This window comes from Nothobranchius furzeri, chromosome 19, assembly GCF_043380555.1.
Source record: "Nothobranchius furzeri strain GRZ-AD chromosome 19, NfurGRZ-RIMD1, whole genome shotgun sequence".
Taxonomy (NCBI): domain Eukaryota; kingdom Metazoa; phylum Chordata; class Actinopteri; order Cyprinodontiformes; family Nothobranchiidae; genus Nothobranchius; species Nothobranchius furzeri.
In genome coordinates this window covers 21,287,400-21,302,534 of record NC_091759.1, presented here as the reverse complement: position 1 = coordinate 21,302,534, position 15,135 = coordinate 21,287,400, and the positions used below count along the sequence as shown (strand labels likewise).

The following is a 15,135-nucleotide window of genomic DNA, read 5'->3' as shown; positions in this document are numbered from 1 at the left end:
TCTTTTTTCTACTTTAAAGCGACAGTGTGTAGTTTCCCCGGGGGATAACGCCAACACCTGGGGGATAACGCCTTTGTTTCTGCTCCGATTTTTCATGAGATGGACTTAAAGACCTAAAATTTATTCCAGATACACAATATCACCATTTCTCTCAAACATTGTTCACAAATCAGTCTAAATGTGTGATAGTGAGCACTTCTGCTTTGCTGAGATAATCCTTCCCACCTCACAGGTGTGCCACATCAAGATGCTGATCTGACATCATGAGTAGTGCACAGGTGTGAATTTTAGATCTTTAAGTCCATCTCATGAAAAATCGGAGCAGAAACAAAGGTGTTAAGTTCATATTTTTGTTGAGTGTGTGTTGTTATCAGACACAGCACCTTTAGTTTAATCCTTGCACTGACAGTAATGTGCTTCCGTAGCAGTGACACATGTAATGTTTCTCTGGAAGAGAACGGCTCCACACGCTGTAGAAAGTTACTAAAACACAACTAATTAGGATTAAAATAAATAATAAATAAATAAATATAAAAATTTGTGGCTGACCTCCGTAAATGATGCGGACAGAATCGGCCACTTCGTCTGAGAGGTTTGCTCTGAGCCAGGATCTCAGTTTCTGATGGACCTCCTGAGCCTACAAAAAATAAAATAAATAAATAAACAACTTTAAATCTGTCATATTATTATAAAACTAAATTCAGAAAATACTGTCAAAATCTTTTTTCCTTTCAGTCATCAAAAATGTGTTTTTCTTTTGAAAAGAACAAACGTTAACTTCATGAAGCTGTTGGTCATGGAGGACATCTCACACAAACTTATGAAGAAATACAGGATTAAATGAGACGAGAAAGTAAGAAGAGTTTTAGATATTTATTGATAGCCTTAAAGGGACTGTAAGGAAGTGTGACAGCCAAAACATGTGTAGAAATAATAAATGTCTTCTTCATACGTTCTCCTGCAATGCCCTGGTCCTGTAGAATGAGCCCTGGCATTTTTACTGTGATTGCCTGTTTTTCTGTAAAATCACAGAAAAAGAGAGATGCTCGGGTCGAGCAGGCTGCTTCATGCGCGTTCACGCTCAGGCATCGCCCGTAGCATTTGCTATCCGTAGCTTTAGCAGCAGAGAGAGAGGCAGTGCCACTTTGTCGCTGTTCCTAACGCCTAGTGACCAAGCTAGCTACATTTCTGAGGACCCTTAGCTACTTTCTGTAGAACTTTCTTCTAGATATTTCCTGCTAATTAGCAACAAAATAGCCGTTTTAGCTCCGAACCGTTCTTTGGATTGACGTTGTTTCAGCTGTCATCAAGGATATAAATGTTACAGACACTGTGAATGTTACTAGAGTGTAGCTCACCTTGTAAGATGTCTGACTCCCATGCAGAAGACCCGGGTTTGATTCTGGATGTGAACTTAGTTTATTTAGAGTTTCTTTTTTACATTAATGGTATATTTTTTACAGTAAGATGCCCAAAATTTTTATTTGAGACTCGCCGAACGGCATTGAATTCACAGATAAAAAAGATGTGGGTTCAACTTTCATTTTGGAACAATTTTTCAAGCAAGGGAAGGGAATGATCTGAGCATGCAGGAGGACTGACCCATCATAAACCTTTGTCGGCTGTGCTGAAGAGAAAGGTACAGAACCTAATTATTTAATTAATTAGCTACGTGTTCTCCTGTCCTCTGGGCCATACACACACACACACACACACACACACGGGGTGACGGTGGCACAGGAGTTAAGTGCTCGCCCTGTAATCGGAAGGTTGCTGGTTCGAGTCCCGCTCAGTCGGTCGCTGTCCTTGGGCAAGACACTTAACCCACGTTGCCTGCTGGTGGTGGTCGGAGGGACTGGTGGCGCCAGTGCTCGGCAGCCTCGCCTCTGTCAGTGTGCCCCACGGCAGCTGTGGCTACATTGTAGCTCATCCCCACCAGTGTGTGAATGTGTGTGTGAATGGGTGAATGACTGATTGTGTTGTAAAGCACCTTGGGGGGTTCTAGGACTCTAGAAGGCGCTATATCAAATACAGGCCATTTACCATTTACACGGGACTGTCTCAGCTGTTATTTTCGTTAAGGAGTGTGCACGTACAGCATGCGCGCCTCGTGCACGAGCCTACTATTGAAGCTGCCGTCACGCTTTTGGCCTGAGGGGGCAATCACGAGCATAAAATTCAAAAGTACGTAAAGTCTCTAATTATTATTTATTTATTGTCACATTTGTGTCAATTAAACATATTTTCTTATCTGTTTTTTGGTTAGAAATGTTTAAAATCTACCCTTAGTGCTTTTCTGTATTTATTCTTATTTTTGGCAGGAAACGTCCTCCATATTAAATAAATATAACAGTTTTACCTCTAAATGGTTTTAAGATTTAATACATTTATGAATATTGATTATTTTTTAGTCATTAATGATTTATTTTGGGGGACAACATTTTATTGTGTGTGAGTAAAGTTTATTTTATTCTGTTTTACCTGCTCAGGTGTGGCTGTCTGGCTAGTGACGATGGCCCACACTGGTTCATACGCCAGCACCACGTTGCTCCAATCCTTCACGTTCTCTGGAACAAAACACCAAACGGCTGAAAATAAATGGGTCTATAAATCAAACATCTATCGGAATAGGACTTCATCAAAAATATCAACAGGAAACATTCCTAGAAAATCTGACTATTTAAACTCTGATTGTCCTTCAGCCATCTTTACTTTTCGTGCTCATGTAAGAGAGGCAGAAACCAGCTGTGCCTTTTAAAATTCCTTCAGCTGCAGAGACCAGTGACCTATTTACATTTTAAACTAGGAGGAGACCTACTTTTGGTTCAGAGAAGATCCACGAGTCCAACGTGTAACCGGAGGAAGGATCATTAATCAGATTATGTAACAGAATAAGGACAGAAGCAAGAGAGATGCAGGTTTTAACAAATGCAGACGTATTTATGGATGCAGCTGCAGCACGAGGAAACATCTCAGTCACAAACGTGGTTAACCCTTAACTAGGGATGCACCGATCAGGTTTTTTGCTGCCGATCACCGATATCAAAGAATGCTGATCACCGATACCGATCACGTGGATTGGCCAGAAATTTTCTACAACATTATAATGAGTGCTACAACCTACATAATCTGGGAATAAAGGAGATGTAACCTAATCTAAAATGGTCTGTATTAAGGTTGTCACGGTGTGAAAATGTAACCTCACGGTTATTGTGACCAAAATTACCACGGTTTTCGGTATCGCAGTATTTTTTTAAACGTGCTACATTTTCACACAATTAAATAAACCCTGTATGTCAGGAAATATTGTCCTCAGTTTGTGTCTAAATTTTGCCTAAAATGTGTTATTTTGTAATTATGTTGTTTATTTGTTTACATTTTTCCCCTTTAGTCTTTTAAAATACCAATATTTGCCCATAACGTCTTATTATGATGTCATCATTTAAAAATATTAGATCAGATGATACTCAGTACCCAAGTAGCATTCTAATCAGATACTTTTTTACCCTTACTTGAGTAATAAACCCGATATCAGGAAAATCACACACACACACACACAGTCCTTTATCATGGCTGGGCTGGAGGAAAAGAAGGTCAGGTGATGATAACTTTTAAACTAAAGAGACAAATTCTGACAAACTATTGGTCAGAAACACGTCTTGTTTTTATTCCATGGTCATCTAAACTGCAATGTTCACATTCTAGGAAGACATAACGTGTATATGATGTTTAAAATGTAATCCCTCCTCTTGTGGCACACCTGATCTCCCCTGTAAACGCTCCCTTGGACCCCGGAAACAGTTCTGGGCTGCAACGCTGATTCTGGGATCCAGACTGGACCGAACAAAGTCCAGATAGATGGAGGGAGCAGCGCAGACCACCTCTGAAATCAGAGGCAGAATGTCCATCCACTTCAGAAGCCTAACAAGAAAAGACTGAATTAATGACCCCTTGAACATCTTAGGTGTGTTCTTGCTGTGTCTTTCTAAATCCATGCTTTCGTTCTTTTTAAACACAGAAACAGTTTTGTTTACCTGTTTGTAGCTACAGTTTCGCCGACGGCTGCCGGCTTCTTCAGCCTGACGCTGATGGTGGCGTCACTTCCTTCTCCGTTTATCTGCGGGCAGCAGAGGACGTTGTCGCCCTCTACTGCCCGCTCTCCCCTCTCCGACGATGCAGTCCCATGCGTGGTCCAGCGTGTAAACTCCGTCGTCCCTGTTCATGGTCCCACATCCACGTCTCCTTATCTCGATTGCTTCCTTGATCCATCTTTTGTATACCATGAACAGGGACGACGGAGTTTACACGCTGGACCACGCATGGGACTGCATCGTCGGAGAGGGGAGAGCCGGCAGTAGAGGGCGACAACGTCCTCTGCTGCCCGCAGATAAACGGAGAAGGAAGTGACACGCCACCATCAGCGTCAGTCTGAAGAAGCCGGCAGCCGTCGGCGAAACTGTAGCTACTAACAGGTAAACAAAACTGTTTCTGTGTTTAAAAAAGAACGAAAGCATGGAAATGACCCCTTGGTCCACAGGTGGAGACATCATTAACCTGTCGCTCCTGGAAGCTAAGGATCCACCTTTATGAAAGAAACAAATAAAAAACATGGAATCATGTGTTTAAACATATTTTCACGCATTAAAACAACAGTTTTCTACTCTAAGTTGTCTTTGCATAAATAAAACTAGAATCACCAACTGAGTAAAGTTTTATTTTGTTGTATTTCTGTTTGAAACTTTGTTGGAGGAAAAAAAAAGAGACTTGAAAACAAAAACATCAGAGGATTTAACCTACTCATCTGGTCACGTGACAGATTTTCTATTCTGGTGACTTTTGAAATCAAACGTCGGCTCGGTTTGTTACCGTGCAGGATGGCGCTGTCCAGGGTGCTGATCGGCTGCCCCAGACTCTGCTTGTCGCCGTTCATCTTCCGGTTTCCTCCCACAAAGACCCTCTGGGGCGCCATGGCCGGCTGCTGGCGGCTAATTCTCGGTGAGGAGAGAGGAGGTGGAGGAGAGACGGCAGGCAGGAGGAGTCCCGCCTGGTGCTGATGTCACGTACGGTGGGAAATGTCAGCACCGGACACCGGTGACGCGTCATAACGGCTTTTGGTCCTTTACTGCCCTCTGGTGGATTTACACAGAATGGAATGAGGAATTGGTGTCGGTCTTAAAATTAGAATTTCATGACAAGTTGATTTATTTCAGTAAATCAATTCAAAACGTCAATATTAGAGTCATTCATTATTTCAAATTTTTATTTTATTTTGATGATTATAGCTGACAACTAATGAAAATCCCTAATTCTGTTTCTTAGATTATTAAAACATTTGTTGAGACCAAAGCAAAAAATAATTTTTTTTTATTTTTAGAAATGTTGGCCAGTTGTAAAGTATGAACATGTGCAGCACCCAGTAGTTAGTTGGGGCTCCTTTGGCCTGGATGACTGTAGCAACGCAGCGTGGCACGGAGTCATCAGTCTGTGGCGCTGCTCAGGTGTCATGAGAGCCCATGTTGCTCTGATAGTGGCCTTCAGATCTTCTGATCTGTTGGGTCTGGAGTACTGCATCTTCCTCTTCACAACACCTCATAGATTGTCCATGGGGCTAAGGTCAGGTGAGTTTGCTGGCCAATCAAAAACAGGGATGGTCCTTAAACCAGGTCCTGGTAGCTTTGGTGCTGCGTGCAGGAGCCAGGTCCTGTTGGAAAATGAAATCTGCATCTCCATAAAGTTGGTCAGCAGCAGGAAGCATGAAGTGCTCCAAAACTTCCTGGTAGATGGCTGCGTTGACCTTCGCCCTCAGAAATAGAATGGACCGACACCAGCAGACGGCATGGCGCCCCAAACCACCACTGACAGCAGAAACTTTACACTGGACCTTAAGCAACGTGGATTCTGTCTCTCCTCTCTTCCTCCAGACTCTGGGGCGTTGATTTCCAAAGGAAATGCAAACTTTACTTTCATCAGAGATCCTACCGTCCAGTCCTTTGGTCTTTTGCCCAGATGAGAAGCTTCTGACGCGGTCTAGCTCGACACAAGGCTGAAACTCGTGTCCTGCGCACGTCTGATCGTTGGTGGTTGGTGAAGCTCTGACTCCCAGCTGCAGTCCACTCTTCGTGAAGCTCCCCCACATCTTTGAACGGGGTTTGCTTCCCAGTCCTCTCCAGGGCGCGGTCATCCCTTGTACGCTCATTTTAAGGGTCTTTCTGTTTTTTTCTACTGCTTTTCCACTCCTACAGGCTCAGCTTTGGGAATAAACCTGCGCAGACACACTGATATCACATTAATGCAGAATTCTATTTATTAGAAAGATGTTCAAGAAACATTGTGTGTGTGTTTTTACATTAGAGTTGATGTACAAGAACTACAAAATGCTGTAGAGCCAACATGTTTGTGCTTCAGCTCCTCGTTAATCCGAGCTCATCACATCGTCACGGAGAGACGTCAGACCAGCTCGGCCCCTGATGACCTTAACCCATCAGCAGCCCCACAAACAGAAATGAGGGGGGAGTAAAAGACATAAACTCTTTATTCTAATGATCAAACAAGTTAATTTACATGCCGGTGCTTGATCTAAGCTGGTCCAAGATCCTGTTTCAGGATCTCAAAGACAAAAAGAAATGTTTCTCTAGGACATTGTTTTCAATATTTAAACATTCTTTTGTTTTTAAAAATCTACCTGCTTCCGATTCTCTCTGACGGACTTTATTTTCTGCTCTTTTTCTGTAAATTAATGTGCTATTTTTAAAAATGCGTGCCAGTATTTTAATCATCTGAACAACGAAGCTCTTCTGAGCAGCAGGACGCGTGGAGCGTCGTTTACCCGCTGCCGGTTTTACAACGTGGCTCATCCGTATTTTTATACATCAGGGAGGAAGAAGAGAAGAAGACGGAGAGGAGAAGGTCTTTCCATGGACATCTCTCTCTTCCTTCTCCTCCGTTTTCATCCCTTCCTCCTCGTTCCTTCTCCTGGATGTGTCTTCCATGGCTGAATCATTTCAGTTCCACAGTTTGAGGAAGCTATCCCAGGATCCTGTGCAGACGCCCATCCCGTCAGCGGGAACGCCGGTGCAGCTCACCCTGTTGTCGTGGCCGGAGAGAACACCTGGAGGAGATGAGGTTGCAGGAGGAGAGTTCAAGGGAACGGACAAGAAGAACATTAGAGAAAGCATCGTTTTCTAAATAAAGTACATGGAAAGAGCGAGCGAACCCGAACTCACCAACTTTCTCCCCCTTCAGCGAGTCCCAGATGTGGCAGTTGAAGTCGTCGTAACCGGCAAAGATGAGACGGCCGGAGTTGGAGAGAGCCAAGGAGGTGACGCCGGCGTTCAGGCTGGCGTCGACGTACTGGATCACCTCCTGGTCGGAGCGCAGGTCGTACATCTTGCAGGAGCAGTCGTCGGAACCGGTGATGACGGCATTCCCACTGCCGAAGAACTGAACCAGGAGAAGAGGAGATGTTTATTTTTCTAGAACAGATTAAAATGACATTTTTCTTAACCCGAGCCACCACTAGGATGTGCATTTGGATTGTTTAAAGCATGGAGATACACAAGAAATTCAACCAAAACTCAGCAGTCGAAGCTGAATGTTCCTCTAGTGGATGGGTGCAGTACACATTTTAAGCCCCGCCCCTCCATGTAAACGCATGGGACATTTTTCTGACTAATAAAAAAAAAACACCTTTTAGAAGAGTTTAACCCTAACCCTAAATCTCCGTCACACTTTTGACATTGAGGTTGTGTTATTTGCGGCATTATGCCTGACGGCATCCTCACAGCGATGGCGTTGATGTCGCTGGTGTGTCCGGAGAAGGTCTGCTTGCAGGTGCCTTCCCTCAGGTCCCAAAGCTTGGCCAGAGAGTCGCACGCTCCGGAGATGAAGGTTTTCTGGTCTGGAGACAGAGCCAGAGACATGCAGTCTCCAATGTGGTTGGTGAAGATGGTCTTCTGCTTGCCGGTTTCCAGGTCCCACAGAACGCTGAAGAGAGGAGACGCAAGACAAACAAGAAGAGGACGGCTTTAGGAGACTTTTTGTTTCACGATTTTATTTAAAGAGCAAGTCACCCTCAAATCAACTTTTTTTTGTTGATAAACTATATAAATGGGTGTCTTAATTGCTCTGTAGACATGTTCAGTCAATAATTTGGCACTTTAGTTAAACTTAGTAAAAATTTAAATAATCTGCCTAAAACTGTCAGCAATGCCGTCGTCAGGCAAAAACTCAGCACTGCATTTGAATTTAAATCTGCTATTGCTATTGGCTAAGAGGTACACTATGATGTTAGATGGTACATTATGATGTCACAATGTCGTGAGTGTGTGTATTTGTTAGTGGCTCCGTCCTCTCGGTCTGCTAGGCAACAGCATTTGTTGCATTTTTCAAACAGGAAGTGGGAGTTGAGTAAGAATCTGGCAGGGGGTGACTTGCTCTTTAAGATTCTATGATCGATTCCAGCAAGATAAAAGTTTAGCAGCTGAGAATGAGATTTTTTTATTTGAATATGGGTCAAAGTTGGATGGGTGGTTTCTGCTTGATTTGGTGGAAAAGTGTATTTGACTGAAAGACTGACTCATCATTTCAAACATTTTAGGATCTAAAGTAAATACTAACGAAGTGTTGATGTTACCAACGGTCAACAAACCTACCAGGTGGTGTCACCAGAAGCTGTCAGGATCTCAGTATCACTAAGAAAACGGCAGCAAGACAAGTAACCTGCAGAGGGAAGAAGGTTGTTAGCATCTCGGGCAAAAACAATCAAGTCGTTTTGATTTAAAGCTGGTGAAAGTTCTCAATCATCCATGGAATCCGTAGAGGTTCGAGGCAAGGCAACTGGACTTCGGAGGCGTTTTGCTTCTCATCCGAGGAGCTTTTCCAGTTGTTTTGCATATTTCGGTTAGAAGTGACAAATCTCCTCGGATGGGAAGCGAAACGTCTTCCAGAAACCAAAGTCCAGTTGCCTTCATTCGAACCTCTTTGAATAAACTTAAAGCCTTGAGGCTAAAGAGTCTTACCTGTGTGAGCATCCAGCTCCCGGAGGGTCTTGGGGCTGGCAGCCTTGATGTTGTAGACCGTGCAGATGTTATCCAGACCACCACTGGCCACCAGGTTTCCAGACGGGGCAAAGGCAACACTCATCACCCAGGCAGACTTCAGAGGAACAGCAACCAACTGGGAGGAGGAAGTTTGGTTCAGTTTGTTCTGCTTACTAAGGCCTAGGGGGGTTGTAGAACCCTAAGAAGGCACTAAAAAAGTACAAGCCAATTACCACTTAACCAATTAAGTTGGGGAGATACTAGTTCCCAAAGTTTGATTTTCACACCAAAGAGAGAAGTGTGAATGTTTTATGATCACATTGAAGTTTCCAGTGTCTTTGAACTCAACATGTTTGCATCTTTTGAGCCCCTTTGTTATACATATTTAATAGCATATTTGGGGGCTTGTCCGGGATACAAACACAGGAGTCTCACAGCCTTCTGCCCTTCTTTAAAGGGTTTTTAGGAGAGGTAGGAAGTCCAAACTTCACCAAAAGATGAACAGAATCAAGAAGAACGTTTGTTGAGCGCTTTCAAAAGTTCTTATCACATGGTTTGTAAATCCTCAAATAAAAGACGCAACAGTGTGTTTAATATGCAAGTCACTATTTGCACAGATGGATTATAAAAGGATCATATAAATAAATAAATACGCTTTTAAACATCGATTAGACGCTTCTGCAGGGTCTCTTTAACTAATTTTTTTTTATTTGATCCTACCTTGTTTCCAGTGAAGGTGTCCCAGACAAGAAGCTTTCCATCCTGAGATGCACTGACCATTTGCCTTTAGAAGACAACAGACGGTCACGTTGTTTGCAGAAAACTTAAAAAATCTGATTTTTATCCAGATGAGACTCGAGAGCTTTTGAAGTAAATTTTCTGTCCACAAGGTGTCGCTAAAGAGTCACAGTAACATGACCTTTCGCACGCAACAAGTTTATTTTCCTTTAAAACAAAATTAAATAGTAACCTCACATTTAATTGTTTTTAATGTGGTTAAAATATAATAAACATGAAGTATGTCTTTTAGAATTCAATTATTACACATGAAATTAAAAAAAAGGATGAATATTAATAATTTTCGTAGTTCAACAGACTCAGACAAGTAAATAAAATGCAGCATATTTGACATAAATAACATTTTTGTGAAATATATGATCAAAATCAGTGGTTTAGGAGGGTTTACCTGGAGTCTTCTGCCCAGTGCATGGCATAGATTTTAGCCAGGTGACCTTTGAGGTTCTTCCTGAGCTTCAGCTGGACCCGACCCACCGGGGCCACGCCGTTAGCTGCTGCTGACATGGTGGAGTCGTTCGCAGCCTTACGAGCCGCCTGGAGGTCCAACACAAGAGTTCATCATCACAGGGCTTCTTTATGTTGGTTATCATGACTGGAGCAGCCTTAGTTTATTTTTTTAAATGATCTTTTTTTTTGATGGTCTGAAAACCCACAACATGAAGTTTTCTGTCCCAGGCAGGAACGTCTCACCTCGATCTGCGTACGGAGGCCATCGCATTCCTTTTTCAGTTTATCCATTTCAGCTTTTTCAGCTGCCATGGCGACAGATGCTCTGGGATGTCACTGACGGAAACGGAAACAGTCACTCTGCAACAGGAAGCAAAGACAGGAAAAACATTTGGAGTTAAGGAGAATAAAAACGATCCTCCCGCTTTGCCCAGAAAGCTGCAGGCAAACACCAACGTCCTGAAGCAGAGCGACTGGACTGTTGCTCCACCTCTAAAAATTACAACCTGTGGAGAAGTTTAACCCCACAATAAACTGAGCTTTCGTTAGTAGAAGAGGAGAAAAATCACAGGAAAGACAAAAGAAGAGGAAGAAAGATGGAGCTGTTGAAAGAAGCGTGTCAGTCCTTTGAGATGTGATGTCTCTTGTTCCATATTTACGTTTTAAGCTCATTTTTACCCAAAACTGACTTTTTTATTTGATCTTTAATTGTTTTAAGACTCATCAGCTCAGATTCAAACACTAGCGTTCACATATAACACAATCCCAGGAGCTGGATGATTATTTTTCTAAATGTTCTCGTTTCTGCTGGAGGCCTCGTGTGCTGCAGAGATGTTCCAGTCTGAACAGGCTGCTGACGTTTGCTCTGATGCTTCTGACTTTTAGCTTCTCCCTTTTTGTCGTCTTACAGGAATTTAATCAACAAACATGCGTCCTGATTTTTTTTTATGAAACACGATGCGGCAGAGGAGAGGGGTCCAAGCCCTGCATCGTAAAGTTTAAACATCTTTTATAAACGAGGGTTTGAACTGGCAGCTCTGGTCCTGACGCGGGTTCAGGTGGGTTTTAAATCAACGTCGAAGAACTTAAGACAAGCTTTACTCCTCCAATCTCCTGTCATCCGATTACCGGCTGCTCCTCGCCGCTGAGATCAGAGAAACAGGAGGAGCAAAACGAGCAGCTTCACAGCTGATGCCGTCCAGAATTTAAAAGCCCGACGCTTTGGCCAAATGCTGCGTGTGAAACTGCTTCTGAGAGCTTAAAATATTGATTTAATTCAGAAAAAATAAGATGTTTGTTGAATTATTGAAGAAATTAAAGCTTCAAAATGAATAAAGTGGGCAACAATCAAAGAAAGGATCTCTGAGAACTGCTGCAGTTTGAAAGAGTTTTAAAAACTCTTCATTTTCAAGCAAACTGGAGGACATTTCTGCACGTCTTGTGCTACAATTTTATGTTAGTTTGCTTTTCTGATGCTGCAAAGCGATGCAAAAGCTCTGTTTCTCAGATGTATTTGCATCATCCAAAGTTCTCCACCAGCTACAAAAAAATAAATAAACAAATAAAAAACACATGAACCAAATCTCACCTTTTCCAGTCGGTCAGGACCTTCTCTCCTGCAGCTGTGCAGCTTCTGGTCCCAGTCACCTCCAACTTCACGAGCTGCTGCAGATTCCACAATCCCGGTGTGGACGGCCGACTCGATGGCTCCTCTGATGCTCTCCACCTGCAGACTGCTGATGGAGCTTAGCTGGCAAAAAAAAAACTCTCTCTTTCTCCTGCCCTTCCTCCACGGAGAACAGCTGAGGATTGGAGAGGATGAAGGAGATAAGGGATGAAAGGATAAAGCACAAAGATGGAAACAGAGAGGGGAGCAGAGAGACCGAGAGAAACGGGGGGAGGGAACACGGCAGGAAGAATCAGGTAAACTGGGAGGTGGAAAAAAAACAGGTCATGAGGTCAAATGACAGGAGAGGGAGAGGAAGCAGAGGAAGGTGGCAGGAAGTTAAAGAGAATGTGTGAGAGAAGGAAAAGTTTGGAATTCTTGGTGAAGAACTGATTTATTCAACCTAAAGTGCAGAAAAACTACAGAGAAAACATGAAAATGTGCTTTTTTAAATGCACTTTAAACATTTTAGCGGTGGCTGCGTGATTTTTGTCTCCACATGATGACTAGTGTGAAGGTTGACAATAAGGCTGGAATTGGTTTTGCAGAGCTAATGAGCTGAGCCCGGTTAATCAGGGTTTTGTGAGATATCCGGGAACGGCCAATCTCGTTAGGGAATTAGAGCAGGTCGAGTTAAACGTGCGTCACGCCTAACGCACAGCAAAGGTAAGGACGACGAGTGGATCAGGAGTCAAACGATATGGGAAATAAAAACCCCCCTCTGAAAGTCAGAAGCTCTCAGCGCTTTTTCAAAGATGGCTGAAATGATGTCATCTGATCTGATGGAGCGTTGTTTCCCAAGATGCATCTGGCCCGTCCAGCTTGTGATTTTAGATAATCCCAGTTCTAGGACTGGACTGGGACAGCAGAAGGGTTGGTTCTGGCCTTGTTCAGGCTCCTCTTCGGGAATGATATGATCTGACCTCCAGTGTGTGTGTGTGTGTGATCAGCTGATGATAGTGAGATCACTTCTCTCCTCTAGAGTAGGGATGAAGATCGATCATGATCCTGGAGTCTTTCTCGACTTTTTAGGTCTGAAACCATGCAGCTTCATTTTGAAAAGAATTAATCTTGTTTTACAAAATTAAATTTTTGAGAGTCAAAATATTTCCCCGAACTCTTGAATCCAAGTCTGTTTGTTATTCTGACAGGTGATCGTTTCTGTAATCCTGTCTAATAATGATTTTATTAGTGTAATTAATAGTAGCTCTCATTAATCTGTGTGTATTTATTATTGTTACTGGCAGTCTGGATGAGTGAAGTGTAAACGCGTCTGTCCAAGGAAATTAAACTTAAACTTTGATGAGATTATTTCTCATGACAACTGAAATAAAGACGATGAAAAGGAAAAACTGCTTTTATGTGAGTCCCATTTCCTGTGAACAGAATTGATTGGTTTTATAAGAATAAATGTCTGCAAAGACCTCACTGCAGCTGTGTGTTTCCACACCCGTTCACCCGCAGCTGCGCATCTCCACACCCGTTCACCCGCAGCTGCGCGTTTCCACACCCGTTCACCCGCAGCTGTGTTTCCACACGCGTTCACCCGCAGCTGTGTGTTTCCACACGCGTTCACCCGCAGCTGTGTGTTTCCACACCCGTTCACTCGCAGCTGTGTGTTTCCACACCCGTTCAACCGCAGCTGTGTGTTTCCACACCCGTTCAACCGCAGCTGTGTGTTTCCACACCCGTTCACATGCAGCTGCGTGTTTCCACACCCGTTCAACCGCAGCTGTGTGTTTCCACACCCGTTCACATGCAGCTGCGTGTTTCCACACCCGTTCAACCGCAGCTGTGTGTTTCCACACCCGTTCACATGCAGCTGCGTGTTTCCACACCCGTTCACATGCAGCTGCGTGTTTCCACACCCGTTCACATGCAGCTGCGTGTTTCCACACCCGTTCACCCGCAGCTGCAGCCTCAGGCGATGCAGACAAGCCCAGGGGAAACAAGGGTTCAAATTTAATTTGAGTTAAAGATAATAAGGTAATGATTAAGCTTTTTAACCAAACATCAACATTTGTTTTGGTGTAATCCTTTTTTTTCCCCACATTTAAGTTTCATTCATCGTTCAGGTTTTAGGATGTAAAAGTTGCTCTACCCAGCGGTTAAAGGGTTAACTTCAGTGGTTTTCATCACTTGATCTCTCTTTTCTTTGGCCTAATTTAGAGATAAAAGTGGACTTGACTGGTGTTACAGATAATTATGAGAAATGAAATAAAATAAATACAGTAAATGAATAAAAAGTGAAAAAATACAAGTAAAACAATAAAATTTAATATATATATAAATGTTTTGAGTTGCAGAAAGAAGACATGGAGAAGTGTGGTCAACACATTCTCAGCCTGCGTTCTTGATCATGACAGTACAACCTGGAAATGAGAAAAGAGGACAGATGGTAAATGCCCTGTATTTGTATACCTCCTAGTGGTCCTCCAACCCCCCAAGGTGCTTTACAACACAATAAATCATTCACAAGCTAGTGATGATGAGCTACCATGTAGCCACAGCTGCCCTGGGGCGCTCTGACAGAGGTGATGCCTGCTGAACACCGGTCCTTCCGACCACCACCAGCAGGCAAGGTGGGTTAAGTGTCTTGCCCAAGGACACAACAGCAGCATTCTCTGGTCGGAGCCAGGATCAAACCTGCAACCTTCCGATTACTGAACAACCCGCTCAACCTCCTGAGCAAGACCTGAAAGGCTAGAAAGTGATCGACAACAAGAAAAGAGACAAATATTTATCATTAATTATTAAAAAGTGTCTCCGATGCTGATAAGAGAGCAGGAACGTCCGATCTTAAATTTGCTCTTATGGACCTTCAACTCCTCTGGTTCATCTCCAGAGTTCAGGTGCTGCTTTATGATGAATTAAATTCAGAAATCAGACTTAAAAGAAAAACTTTCATCAGGTCTAAAGAACTTCCGATTAAGATGACTTTAAAGGATCAGAGAAAATGTCACAGCGTAAAAAAACAAAGTCAATAAAATGATTGAACAAACGAACAAAGGAGTAATAGATGATAAATAAAAACATTTATTTAAATATTTTGTAAAAAAGTTGGATTTGTGTAACTTCTATAGCAGAAAGTAGAGGTGATCTGTTAGCCCCGCCCCCTAGAGCTGTGGCCCCAGAGGCCAGGATCTTAAGTAGGAGGTCCAGGTGTGTTTACTAAAGGAAAAAAGA

General features: G+C 43.0%; 2 protein-coding genes across 3 annotated transcripts; both read right to left on the bottom strand.

Annotated features, from left to right (window-relative positions):
- Nucleotides 1-108: 108 nt before the first annotated feature.
- On the bottom strand, nt 109-6,049 carry LOC107394773 (triosephosphate isomerase-like). Of its 2 annotated transcripts, XM_070547555.1 has the most exons (4): nt 4,867-6,049; nt 3,761-3,921; nt 2,482-2,567; nt 109-637 (listed from the first exon to the last, which is right to left on the bottom strand). In XM_070547555.1, the coding sequence occupies exons 2-4, from the start codon at nt 3,906-3,908 to the stop codon at nt 386-388; spliced, it is 486 nt and encodes a 161-aa protein (XP_070403656.1). In that variant the 5' UTR covers nt 3,909-3,921; nt 4,867-6,049; the 3' UTR covers nt 109-385. The 2 variants fall into 2 exon arrangements, with proteins under 2 accessions (XP_070403656.1, XP_070403655.1); XM_070547554.1 differs by lacking the exon at nt 4,867-6,049 and having other exon boundaries at nt 3,761-4,062.
- Nucleotides 6,050-6,281: 232 nt separating this feature from the next.
- Nucleotides 6,282-13,557, bottom strand: gnb3b (guanine nucleotide binding protein (G protein), beta polypeptide 3b). The gene is made up of 9 exons (XM_070547552.1): nt 11,872-13,557; nt 10,527-10,643; nt 10,225-10,370; nt 9,759-9,822; nt 9,018-9,174; nt 8,652-8,718; nt 7,782-7,983; nt 7,224-7,440; nt 6,282-7,108 (listed from the first exon to the last, which is right to left on the bottom strand). Exons 2-9 carry the CDS (start codon nt 10,593-10,595, stop codon nt 7,002-7,004), a joined length of 1,029 nt encoding a protein of 342 aa, XP_070403653.1. The 5' UTR covers nt 10,596-10,643; nt 11,872-13,557; the 3' UTR covers nt 6,282-7,001.
- Between the last annotated feature and the right edge of the window lie 1,578 nt (nt 13,558-15,135).